General features: G+C 38.5%; 1 protein-coding gene across 1 annotated transcript in view; it reads right to left on the bottom strand.

Moving 5' to 3' along the window:
- Positions 1-21: 21 nt before the first annotated feature.
- Positions 22-23,219, bottom strand: part of DROSHA (drosha ribonuclease III) — a 74,207-nt gene continuing 51,009 nt past the window's right edge. The window contains exons 24-33 of the mRNA XM_066559404.1: positions 20,526-20,596; positions 19,392-19,436; positions 16,458-16,615; positions 14,781-14,886; positions 11,085-11,226; positions 10,033-10,115; positions 9,816-9,919; positions 7,727-7,819; positions 6,886-6,932; positions 22-3,943 (exon numbers count right to left, since the gene is read on the bottom strand). Coding sequence (XP_066415501.1) covers positions 3,813-3,943; positions 6,886-6,932; positions 7,727-7,819; positions 9,816-9,919; positions 10,033-10,115; positions 11,085-11,226; positions 14,781-14,886; positions 16,458-16,615; positions 19,392-19,436; positions 20,526-20,596 — 980 coding nt within the window. The 3' untranslated portion in view covers positions 22-3,812. The remainder of the gene's footprint in view (positions 3,944-6,885; positions 6,933-7,726; positions 7,820-9,815; positions 9,920-10,032; positions 10,116-11,084; positions 11,227-14,780; positions 14,887-16,457; positions 16,616-19,391; positions 19,437-20,525; positions 20,597-23,219) is intronic.

Here is a 23,219-nt window from a genome sequence, read left to right as displayed (position 1 = left end):
TTGAAATGTCTGCTCAAAGTGGAAGGTTTTATTTACTTATTTATTTATTCTAAAGAGGTGTACAAGCAACACACCATTTGGACTCTGGTTTCTTATACTAGAGTCTCCAGTCTTCTTGATAGTTGCTTTCCAAGTCTCCACAGGAAAACGCAATGAGGGTGTCAGTGCCCAGCCTGCACAACCAAGTTCTTTTTTCTCCCTTGAAGACCCTCTCAGGCGTGGCAAGAGAATTATAGAATGCTTGCAAGGAAAAATACTAAATCCACAGACTAAGTCATACACTGGATGAGGCATCACTGCCCTCCCACAGACATATTGAGCCCTGGCCCCCAGTGACAATTTCATCCTTTTCATCTCTTAGTAACAGAATAGTCCCTCCACAAAGGTGCTGTGAAGAGCAACAAAACCACACGACTGACACTTCCAGGTACAATTGTTCCAACACCATCCTCATCGAAGACAACGCATAGTGGTAAATGATGCAGATGAACAACTCCATGAGCTCTTACAGGGCTTTACAAACTTCCACCAGAAAAAACTTTTTACAAGTGAACCACTTATTTCATTTAAATATGTAGCCTGTATAATCAGAGTCTTTGAAGTAGGGAGACAGATGATCAGGATTTGCCTTTTGATCTTTCCAAATTGTTTTAGCAAGTAACAACTATGCCTGAAGTCTTTTCTGGGAAACTTTATTAGCAACAATGTTTACAACAATCTTAGAGACCAAGGTTCTCTTAGTACTGCTGTTAAATAATCTTCCAGAAACTGAAATCTTACAAAGCAAACTTAGAGTCTACAAATAACATCATGAATTTTATGTTAATTAGATTGAAATCTCCAATCAAATAAGCTACAATTCTATTCAATGCTCTGTCCATATTCACAATAAAAATATTCTTTTGGATTCACACAGATCCCAGTCTTGTTCTCTATTCATCTACTTGTACCCAGCTCGTCAATTGATCTTACAAGAAAACCTCTAGCTCAGGCTCTGAAGCAAAAAAGGACTGATTTTATCAGTAAACCAGAGACCCCCTCACACCTACAAAGGAGCAGCACAAGCTGCCTAGTTATAAGCTACAGCTGTTCCACTGATCAGCATGAGTGCAATGATAATTTTTACCAAGGCAACTTGAAGAGGCTTCCCCTCCTTGGTGGCTGCTGTAAAGGACTGTGCTCGTATTACACATTCTACACAACTCCTGAAATCAACAGGAACATTCACAGCCACTGCTGTTAGACAGGCCACACACAGAAAGACACTGCGGTTTGAATAAAGGAAACAGGATTTTTTTTTACTTTTTTGGTCTGAAGACGAGGAAAACAAAACTGCTTCAGGCAATCTTCCTAGCCCACACTTACACAGCAAAAAAGGGAAAATAGCCCACTTGTAAAAACACAGTTATCACCAACACTTTATTGAGGAAAGCCTAAAACTCATTAACTGCAGCAACTGGAATGCAGGAATTATATTGTTTTTTCCAAGCAATTTCTGGGTCAAAAAAGAAAAAAAGAACAGTCCTATGTTCCTCCCCCTATCTGATAAATTCAATCTAATTTAATGAAAATATTTATGAATAAGACTGCAGTCTTCTTACAGCTGAAAAGTGGAATTGTATATAGGAATAATGAAAGTAATGTTAAAACTATGAACTAGCAATTCCACCGGGGTTCTTTGGTGATGTCAAATACAATGAAATTTGCTAAGCCATCATACACCTGAAAATGAAGCAATTTTCTATTCATGAAACATGAAACTGGTCACAGTTAAGAGGGAAAAATAAAATAATGGTTTACACAATTACACTTGACCCTCTAGCACCACACCATTTCATCTTAGTGCTAGAAGCAGATGGGCAATCATACAAAAGAATTTGAAATACAAAAGTTTCGTGGACAGGGGACTTGCTGGTGCTTTTCAAGATTCCTACTCTTCAGAAGCATTTCAGCTTTTTATTTACCAACTGAAGCTAAAAGAAGTTACAACCACTTCTCAAAAGTCAAATGGCAGCAGCATTCAGCAGAGAGCAGCTCCTTGCCTTTACCTTGTTTTTATTCCCTCCATTATTATCACTCTCTAAATTAGAGAATGTGCTTGTTTTTTTTCTTTTCTCTCATCCGCTGAAATGGATTTTAAGCATCAATCCATTAGGAAAAGGCAAATCAGAGCGCTGGAAGAAGTGAGGTAGTGGGCTCAAGTGTAAAAACCCCCCCTTATTTAAGTGCATCTCACATTGCAAGTGTAGAAAGGTATGCTTCTGAAAATACACATATTGATTAGCTCAGAAGTGAAACTTCGGGAAGACATTTGTGCAGCCTGAATTTTTCAGCTTCATTTGGTGTCTACTTTGGCACTTTTGCAATTAATTGCTTCTCTTGATGTCCACCCCACACCTACAGAGAGGTGTTTCAGACATTCACTGAAGAAGCTGCTTGGTGCAGAGTGGCCATCAGGCAGAAGTTTTCTTCCTTGAGTTGGCACAAATTCCTTGGGCCAAACTCGTGCATCCATGCTGCCCCATACTTTAACACATACAACTGTGGGACATGCTTAAATGACTGGCCAAAAAGGATCTTTACTTCTTTCGGGAAGAAAACGCACGGCAAAGGAAAATAAGGGTTCAATCTGTTTCACTTATCAGAAAAGAAAGATGAAAAATGACTCCACAATACCTACCAAGGGACTGTATTAACTGAGAACCAGCTTAATGGAAATGAATGGCTTGAAGCAGCAAAATTAAAAGAACAAACAACACTGATAACCAGTGGGAAAAAATACCAACAGACACAGTGGATTTTTAATTTCTGGTGCTGTTCAGAGCTTTTATAGAAGAAACATGTCTGTCTAATACAAGCCACAGACACCAAAGAAACCCAAGGAAACTGGGTGACTTAAAACTGCACACCGCTTTGGGGATAAATTCTGCCCTTCTTTTGACAAAAACTGTTTTCAATGAAGGTCTCTGGAACAGCACCCATATAGAGTTTCTAATATACCATTTCACAGTAATGGCCACACTGGTATCTCCCTGTCAAAGAAATCCATTAAATTAGACACCAGCCTGACAGAACAAGAAGCTCAGAAAGAAACTAAACTTGTTAATGTAAACTACATGTACATTCTCTACAAAAACTGCCATTCTCTTGCTTCATAATTATCTTCTCCTTCAAGTTTATAACAGTGATTTAAAAAAAAAACTACTCTATCTTCTACACACATCTGCGCCACATTTCAGATGTGACATCCATTGTTCAAAGCAAAACTGAGTATCTCCTTTTAATTACTGCACCATTTTCTGTAAAAAGGGCCTGAACTTTAAAGCTCTGGTTTAGCAGACTCAAGAAATAAATTTAGCTGCAAAACTTAAGTAAGGTACATGCTTAAGTGCTCAGCTGAATCAGTTTTTCATAATACTTTCATCCCCCTTACAGCAGAGTTCATGCAATAACTTGGCTGATCACTGACAACACAGCACTTAGACATAGGAGACAGTTGTTAAACAGCCTTTCCTCCTATTAGCTTTGGAAATTAATACTTTATTACAAGACAGTAAAAAGAATAAAAATAATCAACAACTTTTCATAAAAATTAAAAGGATTTAAACCCAAACCTTATTAAAAAGCCAAACTTAAAACCAAACTAAAGAAATACTGTATTTGCACACACTTTTAAAGGAAGATACTACAATTTTTTTTTTTTATTTTAACAGGCACTCTTCATTCATCTGCAAGAAACTAGGTTAGGTCTCCATAGGCCACAGTCAGAGTTATTAAGTAAGTAAATATGCCACTGCTTCTGTGCCCTCCTTTTATTTCCTTGCTTCTTCAGTCTCCTCTGACTCTCTCTCTTGATGCTCTCTTTCCCACCTCAATTCTTTCAACTCTTGTCTGTACTTCCGTTCAATGAACCGTTTCTGATGGGCCATCTGGGGAAAGTTATCTGACACAAGGAGAAATATTTTACATTAATAAACAAACTGGTAACAGAGAAAGCCTCAACTCATTTTGTTTTAAACTTTGATGTTATTAGAGGTAGAGGGGGAACAATGTTGTTCCCATTTTCACTCATTTATTTCTTATAATACATAGTAAACCAGGACTGTTTCATAAGACTTTGGTTTCTTCATGATTTCTTTACATCTGTTTCTCCTGCTACAAAGCACTGCCAAATCTAATATACTCACAAAAACAAAATATAAAATCCTGGAATAGCAACATGGCCAGGTATTACTTGGATTTTACATTCTGTTCCCTTAGCAACAGGTGGTTGATACTGAAAAATGAATGTGAAACTACTGTCAATGCTGTCAGGGTTTTTTGTCTTGCTCCCACTCCGAAAAGTATGAGCCACTGGTTTCAAGCATCGCACAGATGTTTCCATTATTTTTATTATTGTTTTAGACCATGCAGAATCAACTACATGCCCCACACTATGGCAGGGATCCTAATGGGAAAGTAATAGTGTAGCAAGATGGAATGCAGTTGAGTCTGCTCCTGAAAAAGTTAAGGCTTGGCTATGTACCAGAAGGCAGCCTTAGCGTAGTCTAAGAGCATGGATGAGTGAAGACTGCCTGAAACAGACTGGACAAGGCTGAGGTGATGGAGAAGTAGCTGAGGAGATGGATGCTTCTGCTTTCAGGCATTTGTCCACTGGCTGATGTGTAGGTACACATTAGTACTGAGACTGCAAAAACAGCTTATGTAAGTGAACAGAATTGTTCTCACTTTAGTGCACGGCTCACAGAATGTGATGTTTTCTGCATGACCAGGGTGCTGACATCCACATGTGTCTGTGCTGTGGAGACCTGCACCCTCCAGCCAGCCAGAAAGCAAAGGGGTGGCAGAGTATGTGACAGACTGCAGCTGATGGTGAATCCTGCCAGGATCACACAGAGCTCTGGGATCAGCACTGGCTACCTGATCAGTCTGAGATAAATGCAAAAAAGGTTACTACACTGATCCTTAAAGCCATAAATTTGGTAGATGTCTCAGCAAAGGACTGCTCTCTCTCTTGCTGGCTATTGAGAGAGAATTCAGCTGAGGCTTCTCAGGGAGGAGTACCATGGCACCAAGCTTTTTCCTCTTTTTCCTGGGTCCCAGGCAGCACAGATTCTCAGCTAGAGAATGCAGTGCAGAAGGCCACATAAACTGCAGGAGTTTGTGGTAGAGTAGAATAACTTTCTACTGCTTTGTTTTATTGGCCAGTGAAATTTGTGCCCTTTACTATACATACTACAGGAATAAAAGGTTTATTCATCAGTTATTTACAACTTGAGCATAGGAGAGTATATTTATTTAAACCAGAAAGCAATCTAAACAAATTGGTTTTAAATTGCTGTTGTTTTTAAAAGCACTAGTGCTTTGTTTAATGGAGTTCTGGGATATTTTGTAGCTCATGTGCCCCATAAAATGAAAATCAGATTTTCAGCACCGCCTGTAACATGATTCTTTAAGAACTCAGCTTGGTAGCAACCTATTCTAATATGTTTAGAACGGTAAGAAAGAAACTCCTATAATAAATTCATCAGGGCTATCATATAAATAGGCATATGGAAACCACTTTCACTTGAAGTTAACTACTTATGCATTAAAAAACCCAACAAACAAACCAAACCAAACAACTCTATTGCACCACCATATACATAATACAACAGGGCCCTTAAGGGGCCCTTAAGGGTTGTGTAACCTCCATCCAAAAGACAATTAAAACTTGACTGGCAAGGCACAGAGAAACTAACTTGAAAGATCTGTTTGCCCAAATATCTTACATTTTTCAAGTGCTGTTTTGAATTGAAGGGCAGCAGGAGCACAGTCCTCTAGAGTTCTATGGTATTTAAACAAATATATATGTCAGAAGATAGCTGTGAAGTCCTTGGATTGATAGGCCATGAAACTCAGAGCTCTCTTGAGTGGTGATACTGTCACAAGAAAACTCACTCAAAGAAAACTTCAGTAACATCTTGCAGATACTCAGCAGAGAAGGGAAGTTACATTTTTCTACTTGTCAAATTTACTGATGGTGAGAAGTATATGCTTAGCAGATGGATATAAAAACATATCTGAACTACACAGATTCATTGCTTTCTGAAATATTTAAGCCTTTGAATTTCCAGATGCAGAGATAACAGATTAAAAACCTTTGACATCTGAGGAACTGCACGGGTTTCCTTCGAAAGAAATGCAAAAAATGGACTTCCTATGTTCTTCTCAATAGCGAATTTCTGCTGCACAAAATGCTTGTAATCTATTTGCTTGCAGGTCACCCACACCTGGCACGTTAACCCAACTGACCAAAGTTATTTAATATAAGAAGCTTGCCTGCACTCATTCATATCTGAGACTACATTTCAATGAAGGACTGCTCCCATGCTGGCTATGCAGCATACAATTTAGAGAGATGTATACACAGATCCCTGGATTTGCAGCTGATATTAACCCTTCCTGACAGATAAATATCCATTTAAATTGCTGGAGACCTGCCTCTTAGATTTTAACCTAGTCTACTGATATCTGGGATCAAATTTTATTTTCTAAGGTCACACTTGGCTCCCCCCGAAATAAAGGACAAGCATCAGAGACTGTGCAGTCTTATCTCATTGAATGCATAAGCATGGAAACCCTCAATGAAACTTTACTGCACAGGGTTCCCTTGAAGTTGCATCCCCTGTAGCTGATCAGCTCCCGTTAACAAATACCTGTTGGGATCCTGTTAACTTCAACCGCTACAAAACTGTCTTGAAAGTACTAAGAGAAAATCCTGCTATTAGAAGCTGACAGCACTTAACATATGTGTTCTGTTCAAAACTTATCCCCCACAAAATCTGCACCTCACTAAAGAACAAGGAGATAAACTATGAATTCTCTGTTGCCCAAATATCTTACATTTTTCAAGTGCGTCCATTGCAGCTCCCATTTCTGCTTGCTGAATACTGTGAAAGCCAAACAAAAACATGTTACATGGGATCTAAGCTGTACAGAATAAACTAAAGTTCCTGACAAAGTGGACCACTAGTTACGCTTCTGTAATGAAACTTTTTTGGAAAACCAGCAGCTTGTAAGTCCCAGAGTGTATGATGTATCAGCCATTCCACAAATGTGTGAGCAATAGTACTACAGCTCCAGTAGAGTATTTCTTAACTTAGACCATTAATATTAACAAAATATTCCAGTCCACTTTTCACTAAAGCATTTGCTTTTACTTGAGCGAAAAAAAGGAACAAAATCACAGATGCATGAATGTTAAAAAATGCAATGATATTTTTATAACCACCACCAGATTTGGCAGCATAAAATTAGGGTTTTGGGGTGCATGGTTGAATCTTTGAACTCTTAGAACAATTCTAAAATGCCTAGAAGTAGTTACCTCAGGAAAAAAAAAGCATAATAGGCTGGCACTCTTAACTTGCCAGTGTAAATTGCATAGTAATCCAATACCAAATATCAAGATAAAGACACTATTTCCTGGAAGCTGTTCTGCAGTTGCTACTCCAGGAGCCACAAACAGTTCGCATTGCCAGACACCTGGAAGGCAAATTCACCAAAAAAAGCTTAAGATCCAAAATTATACCAACATTGAACCCTTCAGGAATTCCTAAAGCAGAGAAGTTTGAAGAAGACTCTACAGCTTTCCTTTCTTACGGCAGACTATAGAGCAGTCTATCTCCATGGCTAGTAATTTTGGACACCACCACACTAACACCATGTGAAGAATTTTTTACTATACCTTGGACCTTTACCACATCCTATTCTTTCCCCTTTGAAGTAGACAGCTACTGTGTATGTCCTGGCATGAGAAGGTCCCACTGTCTGCAGGGTCCTGAAAGAAGAAATATTTTATTCAAGCAGGGAGGACTAAAACACAGAATTTGTTTGTGGCACATAGCTCACCAAGCTTTCAGTCTGGTCAATACATATAGTACAATTAATGCAAAACACAGAGCAAGGGTTGAAGGATGTCTATATAGATCACATTAACCCAGAGATTACCAGAACAGTATTTATATCAATCACGTTTATTACTCCAGGCTCGCTCATGAGCACCACATGAAAACTAAAACTTTACTTAACCTAAAGGCAAAAATGCAAACTGTAACATGAAGTGTTCAAGCACTGTGAAAACACTTCTAATAAAGTAATAAATTATGCATAGCTGTGCAATTGCAAGTAAACACACCCATACAATTATGTGTGCACTAGAAGTTTAGTCTCTGAGAGTTTTGCAGTAGCAAGGTTTTATAAGGACTTTGTATTAGACATGGTATTTCTCTACACTGAATTATCACAGTACAAAGAAATTTTCCATCAGCTTTGAAAAGTTAGTTTTTCACAAAACAAATTTCCATTTGACCTGAAGCCTAGGACATACATCAACAACCATCAGAAAGGGAAAAGGTAATTCCCTAGATGTGCAATAAATTGCTTCTTTTGCAGTTTCTTACCGCTGTCCCAAAGCTCTCCCCACTTTCAGATCAAGTTCTGTCTGCTACCTTATTTCTTTTCAGAAAGAGCACAAATTTCACATCAATTTTTAAAGTATCTAACTAAAGCACTCTATCTCTCCATGCACTGTGACAAGAGCAAATAAAACCTACCCTAAATTTAAAAGCAATAGTACTGACTGCAGTGAAAGAGATAACCCCAAGAAAAGGAATTAACAAGATAATAGGAAGATAACAGCGTAATACTAGGTCTGAGCTGTACTATAAAAATCAATTTATCATCACAGCAAAACAAAACAAACATTTGGTACTTGATACTAAGTGGTTTTTACAAAAATGGGAAATTTTTTTTTATTGAATTCATTCCCCTCAGCCAAGACAAATCCCTGAACCCTCACACAGAGAGACAGAATAGTCAGACCTGCAGAGCACTGGCTGCAGTGTTAAGGGGATGGCACTTTTAAGCGCACTGTGTGTCACTGTCACTAAACTGCTACACTGCATTGGAAACCTTACTTCAGTACCTGTGACAGATGCACTTATACTTTCATTCTTCATATCTTTTTGATCTAATAATCCCAACAACACAAACCTTGAATTTTCATAGCCTTTATCTCTTCTTTTGGGGCTAACATTGCACACTTTCCTACAGTAATTGAATGGATATGGATGCAATATACAGCCTAAGGTTTATTATTTATTATCTTTTTGAAGCAGCTATTACACTATTTAGCAACTGGAAGTAAAAAGAGAGATCTATCCCATCCAGTTTCAGGTAGCTAAGTGAGGTGTACAAGTTAAAAGGTTCACTGCCCTGAGCTCTTTGTCATTGAACACAGGAAAATTTGCCAGCTAAACCACACAGCAAAAACGTCCAAAACTTGTGCTGCCCTTCAGTGCCTGACTGTGAATGAGAAACAGTGCCTATAATCAGCAAGTGTAACAGAAGGCATTATTATTATTTTTGTATAATAATATCAAGAAACTTCATATGTTAGTGAAAATGGAGATATCTTGACCTCATAACAAAACAGCCATTTCTTTAACTCTTTTCATTTAATACTGCCATTCCTTACATTAAAACAAAAACAAATAAAGAATTATGCCAATTAAATACTCCACTCCAAAATAAAAACTCTATTTTTCCCTTACAACTGTACAGGTTAAATGCTCAGTAACTCTTCCTTGTAATGACTTAAACATCTAAGGCTTAGAAAACGGTATTTTCCATCTTCAGACAAAGACAGACTATAGGGCTTGGGTAACAACAAGAAAAGCAAACTATGGGGAAAATGTAGAGTGACTGATCACATCTTACTCCATATACAAGGAAGATTTATAATTAGCTGGTGTCCATAAGGAGCCTGTTCTTACTTGTAGAGAGGAATGTCCGGCTCTTTTCCTTCTGTCCTGAGAGTCAAGCAGCACTGCTGAAGCTGAGATTTAGGATCATTCCAATCTTGATTTAAAATAAACTCCTGTAGGAAGTCCACAAAGATGCTTTTATGATTGAGAGATTGCAATAAGGGTTTCAAATGCCACAATGTGTTAAAATATAGTGGCAGGAAAGGAGGAAATCGACTGATCTTACCTTTAGCCGTGGAAAAAAGCAAACATTCATGAAAGTGTGAACGTATTCCAAATCTTTATCAATGTACAGGGCAGCAATAAAGGCTGGGGGAAAAAAAGGTACTGTCACTCTTCCAAGGAGAGCATTATTGGCTTGCACTTTTAGAAACAAGTATCACTGAGTACTTTAAAGCCATATTCAATTACGTTTCAGAGCAGTGATCTGTTGAGGGTATTATCCTGCATACTTGGGGAAAAAAAAAAAATAAAGTTGACCAAGAGATTAAGTGATTTACCCAAATCCACCCAGTCATTTAAAGTGCTGGAAACAACACTGCTTCTAATCTCACATTTTAACCAGGAGACCATGAATACTTACAAATAAATCACTACTGGGTTCCATAAAATAATTTAGACATAAATCACTCCTGTTTGTGTGCTATTTCCATTTGTTTATGGGATTTTGCAAAAGCCAAGTGGTCTGAATGGCTTGCAAAACACATCAAAATATACAAGACAGGGATTAACTTTCTTTGCAGAGTATTTATCACTGTTTCCATTTCATGGGAAAGAAGGCAGCATAAACTTCCAAAAATTGACTAAAAATAATTTCATTTCCTTGTAGCCTTTCCTCTTGTGGAGTGACCATTTTAAAACCTCCTCAAATGCAGACAAATGAACCACAGAACTATTCACCTGCTTAAGGAACTATTTTGTCTTCCAACAGTGTCAAGAACATACTAATTAAACACTGAAACTGCTGTTAAATAGCTCAACTCAGAGTGTAAGCTTTAACTTTGAACACATGCTTTTGACCTGGTCATCTCGAACCCTCAATTTCTAAGCCTTCAAATTTCTATCTGCAATTATGTCTCCTTCATGCTTTTATACAGACTTCAAAAATCCAGGTTAGTCTTCAAAGATCTGGCTTTCAGAGGTATAGGCATAAATCATTTGGAAACCTGAACATACATTTTTAATAGCGATTTAGGGGATTTCTAATGGCTTTCTTAAACAAGCCCCAAGGAAAAGGAAGTCATTAAGTACGAAGTTATTATAACCAAATTAACTCACATTCCAAGAGATCAGCCAAAGTCTTAGTTCTAAGAGTTACAGGTCTTTTTGTCTTGTCGTTAGTGATGGCAAACTCTTGCATGCCCAGCTCTTCTGCCACCTTGGCCTGTGTCCTGTTGTTCACCAAAGAACTTCTCAACAGCTGCAAAAGAAAGAAGTTATATTCCTTAGTAACAAATACCCACAACAAACTACAAAACCTAGGAGAGCTGGGGAGAAAAAGTTACTTTTATCCTCGAGGTTTCTCACTTCTCTCAGTTCCCTGACATTTAGATTCAGGGCATCTCAAGTGATTTATATAGACACACACTCTGTCACTCTTTCTACTGGAGATTTTTCTTTCTGTTTCAATTCTTCTCACCAATCTTTACTTATTCTATGGACACATTACTTCTGTATAGATGTCATGCATTTAAAATGCTTCCTTGTGAGCTTCCTTGCAACTACGTACCATGTCTTCATGAGGCCTGTACTTTCTCAGCTAATCTGCAGTTTTCTAGTTTAAGTAATACACAGTTGTGTACATTTTCCCACATAAAGAGTAAGTAAACAATATTCTGGAGTTCATGGAACAGCCCCCAGTGTCCACCAACTAATAAATAAATAAATAGGTGGTGACTCAAACAAATACACATTAAAGCAAGACAGTTCAGAATTTCAGAATGAGCAGATGAGGAAGCTGCTCCATTCCTTTGGCCAAAGAAAAAAATACACAGATGGACAGCCTGTATGCACTATTTGCTCTGCTAGAAGGCAGCACAGCTGAGCCGATGCATCCTGGACACAGGTCTGCCCTAAAGTGTTCCACATATGACAAGGTCAAGGATGTGTCATGAAAATGCTTAACCTTGGCTCCAGACACATTACTTAAACATAGAGCTCTAACAAAGACATAGAGCTCACACACAGCTTAAAGGAGTATTTTGGAATTTTAGGGAGAATTTCTGAACCTTTGGAGAGGTCAGAATTTTTCCTGCTTTTTTGCTTGAAATGGAACAGCATTAAAGAAGTTACATCTACTACAGGAGGTAGGAGTGAGAAGTAAAGAATGTCCCCATTTTCCACAGTTTATGTGCAATCTAGAGTTGAGATGCTGCACACACATTTTTTTCCTTTTTTTGTCTTCCATATCACATTTGCTCAGCTTATTAGATACAAGTTATATGCTACCTGGCTCCAGCATGTCAACTGAGTTTATGAAAAATCAGGATTTATTTGCTGCACTTGATACTTCATCTCTCACAACAGATAAACACATAACAGTATGTTCATAATTTGTTTGTCAATGATGTATGAAGCAGATACTCATAACCTGATCTTCGTAAACTAGGCAAACTGCAGATAGTATTATTACCTCTCTCCCTAACCTTTGTTTAAAGTCATTTACTACTTGTTCCTTATCAAAATTCTTTCCTTTTATGTCCTTAAGATAAATAAACTCTACTTTCTCCAACAATCTATAAGTACAGTATCCTAATATGTAACCTATGAGACAGAAGTGCAGTGTCCCATGACAAAAATCTTCTTCTTGTAATGGAAGAAGAAGGATTTCTTTTGTTTTGCTTGCAGACTATTTATTTTTATGGGATCCATAATCATGATTAGTAGTATCATAAAACAAAGAGCAACACATACACTACCCAGTGAATTAGAGATAGAAAAAAAAGCCTAGTTATCCTCTTAGCACTGTGGTTATCAATTTGCTCTATATTAGAATTTGACTCCTCTAAAAGTGTGATCAGGCAAGAAACTCAATTCCTTTTAATGACACAGAGAAGACACAGTCCCTGTGCCTTTCCAGCAGCTTTTTTAGAGTTGGTCTCTACACTGGTAACACACAGCCTGCATCACTGCAGATGCTGTAATACATGATATGCTCAACTGGAGCCTGGCTTTAACTACAAAGCAGTTTTTTTCCTAATTCTTCCATCTTCACCCAACATACTACTACTCACGACTGTACCAAAGAATGGATCCATAACTCAGCACTGGAGAAGCTGTATCTTCCAACATTCAACAAAATGTCAACTTCTCTTCTGGTACATTATTTGGCTATCTCCAAGTATGTAGATGAGACTATGTTCTCCTTTCTTTTTCTTAAACATAATTATTTTACAGACAAGCAATCACTCCATACTGGGAAGCCACTGCATTTCCAGTCAAGTAGAGTCCTTGACCAAAATTGCCCTCAACACACCAGACACCATTTAGTTGATGTTCTATTATTACTTCAAATTTAAGTATGTCCCCAGATGACAGGAGAAAGAGCTTAGTGTTTGCAGTTTCTCTTCAGACTCTACTTTATCAGCCTCCTTTCTCAGATGTCTCATTTCATTTGTCATCAAATTTAAAAACATTTTAAGATCATTTTCTCTACACATGAACACATCTCCACAGTTCAATTTTATTTTAGGCATTGCCCGCTTCTTTGTATTTTTATGTGTTTTCAGCATTCACTCCACTCTTAACTTTGCAGTTTTGCCTAAAAACTGAAGTGTGCAACTTGTACTTTCCAACTCACTAATCATTACACTAAGCAACAAAAAGACATTCTAATCACTGTTCTGAGCATTTACACCCATTAACAGCAACATCCCATATTCTTCTGGCCAAATAGTTCTTGCAAGAGTTATAAGAGCACAGATGCCTACATTCTTAAAAGTCATGTAGAAAGCAAAAAACACCACCATATCCTGTCTTTATATCCTGTCTCCTCAATGGTGCAGAAGAATCCATACAAATATAACTGAAACTTAAGAAATGGTAAAGAAAAACTCAAGTAATTTTTAGTCCCAGCATGTCCTTTTTTCTTCCTCTTGTAAACAGCTTTAGCCCAAAAGATTTAAGAATCATATTCTTGATAACACATTGCCTGCTAGAGACTTAGCATTGTCATGCCTTTATTGATCTGAGGGAACCACTCTAAAATTAGGCTACTTGCTACCTCCTAACTTTACCCAGAAAACTTGACTAACATTCCTGATATATGTACTGCTTTGCTGATCAAGTAAACTAAGAAAATTTAGTAAGCCAAAGAAAATTTGTTACTTTCAGAGAAAGCCACAACTCGCCAGCTGCAGAGCTAATCAGGAAAAATCTACTTATACTATCATGCTGTGTTTAAAGTAAATTGTTGAAAGGTCTCCAAACTTAGTTGTTCAAAGTCCAGATAAGAGAGGCTAAAAGGCTATAGCAATCAACAGATGACTATAACTATATTAAAATTAAATTCAAAAGCTACCTCAGGAAGTTCAGATTGAAGACAAGAGGAAAAGCAGACTAAAATAAATTGTAAAAACTTTTTTATCAGGATGTATAATCCTGCCTGTATGCATGTTCAACAGACTAGAAGACAGGAATAAAAAATGTCACATGATACATCTATTTAAATAAATGGTTTAAGACACCCATCTTTAAACAAGAACTAGTCTTGGCCCTCAATTTTATCACTGACATCTTTAAAATTTTTGATCAATTTCACCGACTGAACAGAAATTATTGCAGTGGAGTCATAAATCACCATTTTCTATTCATTGCAGTGCTCATGACTTAAAATTAACAAAGCCTTATTAAGAGCAGTGGTTGCTGAGGCTTCTTCTATTAATCAAGCTCGGAACAATTCACTGGCTGCTCCGATAATTTCGGTCTCCATCCCACTCTTGCTCTTATGGAGAATATGATTGATGGCAGTCTTACCGTTAAGTGCCCTTCATGATGATCAGGGAAATGTATGAATAAATACTCTGTGGCTACCAACTGCATTATGGAGTCACCCAGGAATTCCATCCTCTGGTTGTGGCCTCTGAAAAATGAGACATCAGTGCAGCAAAATCAATAAGCACTCATGAGGAAAAAACCAAAACCAGCATGCACACACAAATTAAAATGAAGAGTGATCTGAAAGTGAGCCTTGCTCATTTCCAAACACATTTAAGACAATTTTTCAGTGTTAATCAGGTGAGATGGAAACACAGCTCATTACTTTAGTAACACCAACTTAGGCAAAAAGCAAAGTGGGATAGCTACAAATAAATGCAATCATTAGATTACAGATCACAGAGAAAATGAAGGAGAAGAGCAGTTAACATCAAATCTGTATTGGGATAAGATCTCTGTCTCAAACTTGTTTTAAGAAAATGAACTAATGAATGCAATACTTCAACAGAGAAAAATGTCCATTCCCAAGAAAGAAAAGGATCAGGGTTTAAACTCATACAAGATCCTGGAGAGGGTAAGCACTGATATGAAGTTTAACAAGGGCAAGTGCCAGATTCTCTGTCTAGGACAACCCCAGTTGTGGGTATAAAGTGGAGAATGAGATGTTGGAGAGCTGCACTGTGGAAATGGACCTGGGAGACCTGGTCAATGGCAATTTGAACATGAGTCAGTAGTGCCCTGGCAGCCAGGAGGGCCAAGTGTGTCCTGGGGGCATCAGGCACAGCATGTCCAGCTGGGAAAGGGAGGGGATTGTCCTGCTCTGCTCTGGAGCAGCCTCACCTCAAGTGCTGGGGGCAGTTTTGGGTGCTACAGTAAAAAGACAACATTAAGCTGTTAGAGAGTGTCCAAATGTGAGCAACTGTGATAGTGAAAGGTCTTGAGGTGAAGCCATTTGAGGAGCAGCTGAGGTCACTTTGTTCAGCCTGGAGGGGACTAGGGGAGACCTCACTGTAGAGGGGAATGGAGGGGCGGGTACTGTTCTCTTCAGCGAACAGGGAGACAGGGCTCAAGGAAACAGCATGGAGCTGAGTCAGGAGAGGTTTAGGCTGGATATCAGAAAGGGGTTTTTCACCCAGAGGTTGGTTTAACACTGGAAAGGCTCCCCAGGGAAGTGGTCACAGCACCAAGCCTGTCTGAGTTCAGGAAGTGTGTGGACAACTCTCTCAGGCACATGGTGTAATTCCTGGGGTGCTCTATGCAGGGCCAGGAGTTGGACTTGATGATCCCAGTGGGTTCCTTCCAACTCAGCATATTCTGTAATACTGTTTGCTTGAAAACAGGGCCTGGCAGCTTTGCAAGCAACAGAACACAAGGGCTGTGCTTGGATCAAAGAGAGTAATTTTACTTCTTTTCTCTGCCCAATCATACCTCCAGGTAAGTTTTGCTAAGATCTCAGGAGTGAGATCTTAGTATCAGTCATGCAAAAAGCTCAAAATAAACACCAGGATAGGTCTCTTAACACCTTCTACAGTCTTTCCCAAGATATTTGGTACTGACTACTGTCAGAGGTGGCACACTGAGCCAGGCGGGCTTGTAAACATAGCTGCTCTATTTCAGGAAATAAATGTAACATAGTTTGTTTACAAACTAGGCAATCTGAAATACTCTAACAGAAGGGCCAACAGAGCTACAGGAGGACTCTTGTTATGTACTCACAGAGTCAGATGGTTAAAGCCTACTGTCCTCAGAGTGAATGCACGCGCTAGAAGTCGAACGTGAGTAAAGATGACTCCAATTGCCTCCTCAAACTCCGTAAGCTTTTGAAGAACTGGAGAGGTCTCAATGAGTTGCCTGTCAGTATTGGACTCCTGCAGCTGCAAGAAAAATGAAGTGTAAGTAATGACAAACTCAGACTGCTGCAGAAATTTTCACAGAAAAGCAAGCATTCTTTAAATCAAGGGCAAAGAATACAATGAACAAGTTCCATGGACAGCTGAACTGAGAAAACCACATTTCCTCTGCCTTTTGGTCTTGAGTAATTACAAGCCAAGGAAAAGATGAGCTCTGATGTATGCTTCTTTAACAGCTGAGGCATTTAAGCCCATCACTTGCATGTCTCTACATGTGGATGCATTGTAGCATAATGCAAACTTTCACAAAATATGTACAATTGTATATATATTTTCTAACATTATCACATTGTTTGCAACTGAGCAACACATTCAAAAATTATTAGACTAGGGCTGGCAGACTGACAGCATGTCAAGATGAGACAAAATCCCAATCAATTTCTTCCACTTCCCTTAAGTATCAAAAATCAAGAATAAATACTTTAAACATGAAATTTAAAAGGGCACACTAACACAAGAAAGTTAAAATTATTGCTTTGGGTCAATATCTTTTCTTATCAGTTTCTTGTCTGATGTCCTTATTGTGATGACACTGTTAAATGCCTTTGTGGAGCTGGGAAATGGCTTAAGCATTTCCTCTACCCATTCTGAGCATCTCTTTGGTATAGTAATGTTTTAGAGGAAGAATTACCAAAAGGATGCCTAAAAGAAAACTAAGAATAACAAGAGATTTTTAAACTGGCATCAAAATAATTTTTGGTTTGTTGTCTGCCCCTTTTCTATTAATTGATTACATTCAATTTGCCTTTTTTCTGTACAGAGCGTTCAGTTCACCCTTTCACAGAGCTACATACCCTTGCACCAAAATTCCACACCTGGGTGATAATTGTCATTTTGGAGTTCAGCTGCATGTGGAGCTGAGACTTTTTGCTTCATCATGCACAGCCCCTTCTATTTACCTACACTGCTTTTTAAAACTCCACAGTGAGTCACCCTTGCATTCTCACAACCAGAGTGCAATTCTGCAGTCTGCTGTTGTCCCTGCTACTTGAAATAATTTGGTACTGTCAACAAACTGCCACCTCACTGCTCATCCTGTTCCCTAGGCTGTCAATGAGAACAGCCTGTACTTGAGCAAAGATCCCGAGGGAAATCTGCCAGTGATCACCATTCCTTGCAAGATGTGGTCATTTCACTCCTGTTCTCCCTTTCTTATGTTTCAGCCATTCCTTTTAATCTGGTAGGGACTGACATTTTTCATTGAAGTTGCTTTTTTTTTATTGCTTCTTAAAAAAAAGATAAAATTTTAAAAGCCTTTCCTGACTGTCTTTCCAACAGCCTCTCAGGAAACCCAGCAGACAGAATCATCTGCATTATCATTGCTGTTTTGTCTCCTAAAACTTCCCATACATCTGTGAGGCAGGACTTGTCTTTACATGTTGATTCTTTCTAGAGTCCATATGTATCCGGATGACCACTAATTATTTTTTAGACAATTTCTACAGACTTGGCTACTGCCAAATACACAGAACTGAAGACCTATAACTCTGTTATCTTACCTAGGGTTGTTTTTTTTTTTTTTTAATTGATTGGGATCTCATTAGGCATATTGTCACGGTGATTTTTAGTAGTTTTTAAAAACATTGTTTTTCAGGCTAGCTGTGCCAAAAGGCAAGCCCAAGCCGCCTGTGTTTCACCTACTGGCAAAACCCCCTGAGATGGTTTTGGGATGTGGAAGAAAACAATTTTCATCACACAAGTCAAGGCAGTAGTAAGAAATTATATGCTTCCTACACTGACTTGCTAATTTCTAAGCAGAGTGCAAGTCTATGTGAAAGCAGGGATGAAAAGGTTAAAATAAAGTAAGAGAAAAGAAAGAAATTCACAGTAAGAACAATCTTCTTTGGAGCTGTGTGTGCCACCATGCAGGACAGCTAGTGCCGAATCTCGAAACGTTATCTTCCATTAAGAGTATTTTGTATTTATACTCAGAGGGAAGTGGTTGTAAAAATTCTTCATATGCACTGCTTTGTTACTGAAGATTTTGTCTGTGCATTCACTGCTCTTTTTGCGGCAACCTTGCACACTCCTGCTTGCACTGAAGACAAGGAGGCACAGTGCAGAGAGGCTCTGAGACTTGCTCTATGTCTGCCCAAGAATTCAGTAAGGGAGAATGGACTGGGACATCAATCTCCCAACTTCCAGCCTCAAACTGACAGCTTGTGAACTTGTATCCTTCAATACATGGAGGATAATTTAGCCTTCAGACACCTTCGTAATTTTAGCGTTTACATGGTATTAAAGTTACTGGAATCACTGAAACAAACACACTATCATTGCATGGGCACAAACACACAAAATCAAAATAGAATCAAATCAAAACTTTTATGGCATTCAATTAATATGCCTTCCTACTATTAAGGTTTCAGTCCTAATTTTAGGTTAAGAAAAGATGTTCATAGATTGTTTTTGCACCCTTTTCCTCCACTTTTGAGAAAACAAACAAGAAGCTGTCAAAACACTACCTCTCATTTGATTTACTGTACAGGCACAGTTATACAAGAAACATGAGCCAAGGAAAGGTGAATGATTAATTCTCAGAGAGGCAAAAACTCACTACTTATTTAAAAAAACCAACCAAACAAATCACAAGCCAAACATGAAGGAAAACGTATATATATTCCTTTGGCTACTCTTTAGCACAATTTCTGAGATGTCATCACAATGGAAACCTATGGAAAAGCATCCGTGAAAAAAAAAGCAGAACAGCGAAATTTATTACAGAAAGGGATACACTTACTTGGAGTGGGTGTAGTGGATAATTAAGCCATACATCCCGCAGGTCCTGCAAACAATGAGAGATGCCTTTAATGCTCAAGGGAGTCATTTAACAAATTCCACAGTACTAAATAAAATGTCATTACTTGAAATACTGAACTATTTCAGATGCTGACTCTGCTTATTGCAAATTCAATAGTGCTGGCAAACTAATTTTTAAAATCGTGTATTTGCTGTTCAAACTGCCTGTAGTCCTCCCAATTAGCTTGTGTCAAAGAGGTGGAAAAATCCTTGAACCACATAAAAAGTGGTTAAAGGAAGAAAAAGATTTGTTTAAGCCTCAGGACTAACTTTATTTGCAAGTACTCCTCAGTAGCAAGTTTGACTTCTCCAAAGGAAAGGACTGAAAAAGAAAAAAAAAGAATCTCACTTATTTTCTTCTATTTCATAAAGGCTTCTTTCACTACAGCCACCAAGCAGCAAATAAACAGTGACTTACAACAGGCTTCCAAATACTTTTATTTCTAATAAGCTTTGTCATTTCACAGACTTAAAGGAAGGAAAATAATATACAATTCATCCTCTCAGCACTGCCATGTGTGTTGTCCCAGCAGTGGGTACTTTCCTTCACCTTTATACAGAACATGTTCTAACTAACAGCCATCTAAGATACAGCTTGATCTGTTCTTGCACACTGTAATTGTGCAATTGGCTAAATGCTGAATGAAACACCCTCCTTTTTTTTTCTCTCCAAACATATGTTTAAAGCTTTTAGGGAAGGATGATTTAATTGATGAAACGGAATAGTTGCTCGACAAGTGCATCATTCCCTCAGAGCCAAACACCTGGATCTGCAGCACCCATTCATGTTTTCAGAGCAGCACTTTGAACAGAAGCTGTCAGGTTTCCCACACCAGCCACCCTTTCCCTACCCAAGTCAAGCAACCCAAAGCACACCTGAGAAAATACCATATTTTTTTTGACTGGATCAGTAGGGCTTGCTGTTTTAATTCAATTTCCAGGAATTGCAATTAAATAAAAATACTGCATAAAACAGTATTTCTGTTTAGTTGTGATCCTTAAGTAAAACAATGGAGACGAAAGCACATCAAGTTCTTTTTGAACTGGAAATCAAATCATGTAAGTACATAAATACCTTTTCATTGAAGAGCAAACGTCCAAATAATTGTTTTGCTTCTTCTAGGCTTCCCTCTAGATAAACAGCTCCTACATGAGGGGACCAATATGTCAAAGGTCAATAATGCAATTAGCACTCAGAAAATTACTAAGCATGAGAAAGTCAAAGATCTTGGACTTCTTCATCTCCAACACATTCATTTTTAAAAGCATGCTTTCTGTAGCAACACCTGTTTTTTGGAAAAATTTAAAGCACATTAAACACCAGTGTAAATCAACAGTCATAAAATGCAAAGAAAAACCTGATATAATTATATCAGTGATAGAAAATGATACATCCAAAGAGCAAAGTTTAAACAAATTAACCTATATTTCCAGAAGTACTTTCCAGTAAACAGCTAACTAGACAATTGTGCTGGTTTAAGCTAGGATAGCGCTCATTTTCTTCACAGTGACTGTACAGGGATACGTTTTCCATTTTTGCTGGACAGAGGTTGATAAAACAGAGATGCTTTTGTTATTGCTGAGTTGGGCTCACACAGAGTCAAGGCCTTTTTTGCTTTTGGTATTGCCACACTGGAGAGGATACTAAGGGGTGCTTGGGACATTGGGAAGAGACAGTCAGGACAAACTGACCAAAGTTATATTCCAGACTGTATGACATCATGCTCAGTATATAAATTGCAGGGAAGAAGGAGGAAAGGGTTGTGTTGGGAGTGATGGTGTTTGTCTTCCCAAGTCACCATTATGTGTGACAGGGCCCTGCTTTCCTGGAATGGCTGAACAGCTGCCTGCCTATAGGAAGCAGTGAAATGATTTCTTCTTTTGCTTTGCTTGTGTGCACAGCTTTTGTTTTCCCCATGAAACCATCTTTATCTCAACCCATGACTTTTCCAGCTTTTATCCTTTTGATTTTCTCCTCAATCCCACTGGTGGAGGAGTGAGCGAGCACTGCATGGGGCTTGGCTGCTGGCTGGGGATAAACCACAACAACATTTGCAGATAGGGAAACCCATGAAATGAATTTCAATAACTAACAAACAATTACAATTTATTCTATACTTGCAATAAGATTACATTGCATATAAACAATGTGTTGGGACTATTGCAAAGCTCAAGGTCTTCCTTGAGCCTCCTTCCTTACTGGTACCACAATAATTTATTGTCTGAGCTGGAAAGGGCATCTCTGCATGTCTCAGTTTCTGAAGATCATGTTTGTTTTTTTTTTAAACTTCACACACAGCTCTCTCCACATGTCCATCAGTAACAAGCTCTGCAAAACTTCACATATTTTTGTGTGTACCCTATATACTCTATATCTGCACAGGCACTTCTTAAATTAGTATCAACATTTTGTCCTCTAATGTGTTTTACAGGAGAACTTCTGAAAATCTCAAACTTGTTATTGTAAGCATAAAACCAAATGGAATACACAGCTACATCAAGAACACAGAGAAAGAACGTGATTTGCCTTGCCTTTCCCTTCCCCTTTGATTCCTCATTAGGCCAACTACTTTCTTTGGACTCTTCAAAGAACAGTTTGGGGGTTTATAAGCCTAATCTGGAAGAAGAATATTATGAGAGCACAAAATTTTAAACAATTCCTAGGCAGCCTGCTCCTACTTCTGTTTTTTATGTTCATCACAGGGACTTCGTGATGAAGCACCAGACTTTGTAGAAGAGCCTCAAAGTAGGAGCAGCAGACCCTACATGTACTTTTATAGTCCCTTAACAAGCTCCCACATTTTAGCTACAGCACTGAAAAAATCTTATTGCTCAATTAACTTGCTGAACAGCTTTGTATTAGAGGTTAAATAGCAAGCCTGCTCTCTCAGCAAATCTCAATGCTTGCCAAATAGTTCTCATCACTACATCCTAGACAAGCTGAAGCCTATGAACAAAGACACAGATACATATCTAGTGTTCCTCTTCTGTTTGCTTTTTATTTTTAAATTAAAGATCAAAGCATTCATGGAAAGCAAAACAGAGTTAAAAAGAAAACTCTTATTTCTTGATAAGAGGAAATGCAATCTGGCCCAAGGCAGAATGCACAGAACTATTGACAACTCAGCCAACTATGATCTATTTTTCAAAGCAGGACAAAATGCTTCGGGAGCTCGTGTAGTGCATAAAGACCGGTAACAGGGCTAAACCATTCCCACAGCTAGTAACTTGTACAGTACATCTTGATGAATATGAAGTCAAACCAGTGAGACTAACTTGCCTTGTGTACTCAAGCAAGTAAAGGTGCATAAAAATTTGCTATTTAAAATAGTGCTTGTGCAGATGTAACCAATGAGATTTTCACCCTCCTGGCTTGGTAACTGTGGTCAGGCCCTGATTTCCTCTGCAATATAAACCTATAAACCAATGCGCCCAGTCATTAATCTGCATCTTAGTGCCCAACAGCAAATTTGACACAACTCTCCTTCACCCTCAGCTAGCGGGTAGCTTTTTTTACACCAGCCATATTGCCATGCTTTTTACCTGTAAGAAAAATGCAAAGACTAAAAGGTATTTACTCTGCAAATTCACCGAAGGCTAGCAGGGCACAGATAAAGTAGTCTGGTGACTCAGTTGGGAGTGCCTGGTGCATTCAGAGAGCAAGCTGCTGCTAAAATTCAGGGCTGAGGCTGCAGGTCTGTTCAAGCACTACTGGAAGCAGTGAATCTGCTTATCTTCTGCCAGGCCACAGTGACTGAACTGCTCCCCT

The sequence above is a fragment of the Molothrus aeneus genome, chromosome 1, assembly GCF_037042795.1.
Source record: "Molothrus aeneus isolate 106 chromosome 1, BPBGC_Maene_1.0, whole genome shotgun sequence".
NCBI classification, from domain to species: Eukaryota; Metazoa; Chordata; class Aves; order Passeriformes; family Icteridae; genus Molothrus; species Molothrus aeneus.
Note: the sequence above shows the minus strand (reverse complement) of the source record. Positions and strands in the feature narration are given on the sequence as shown.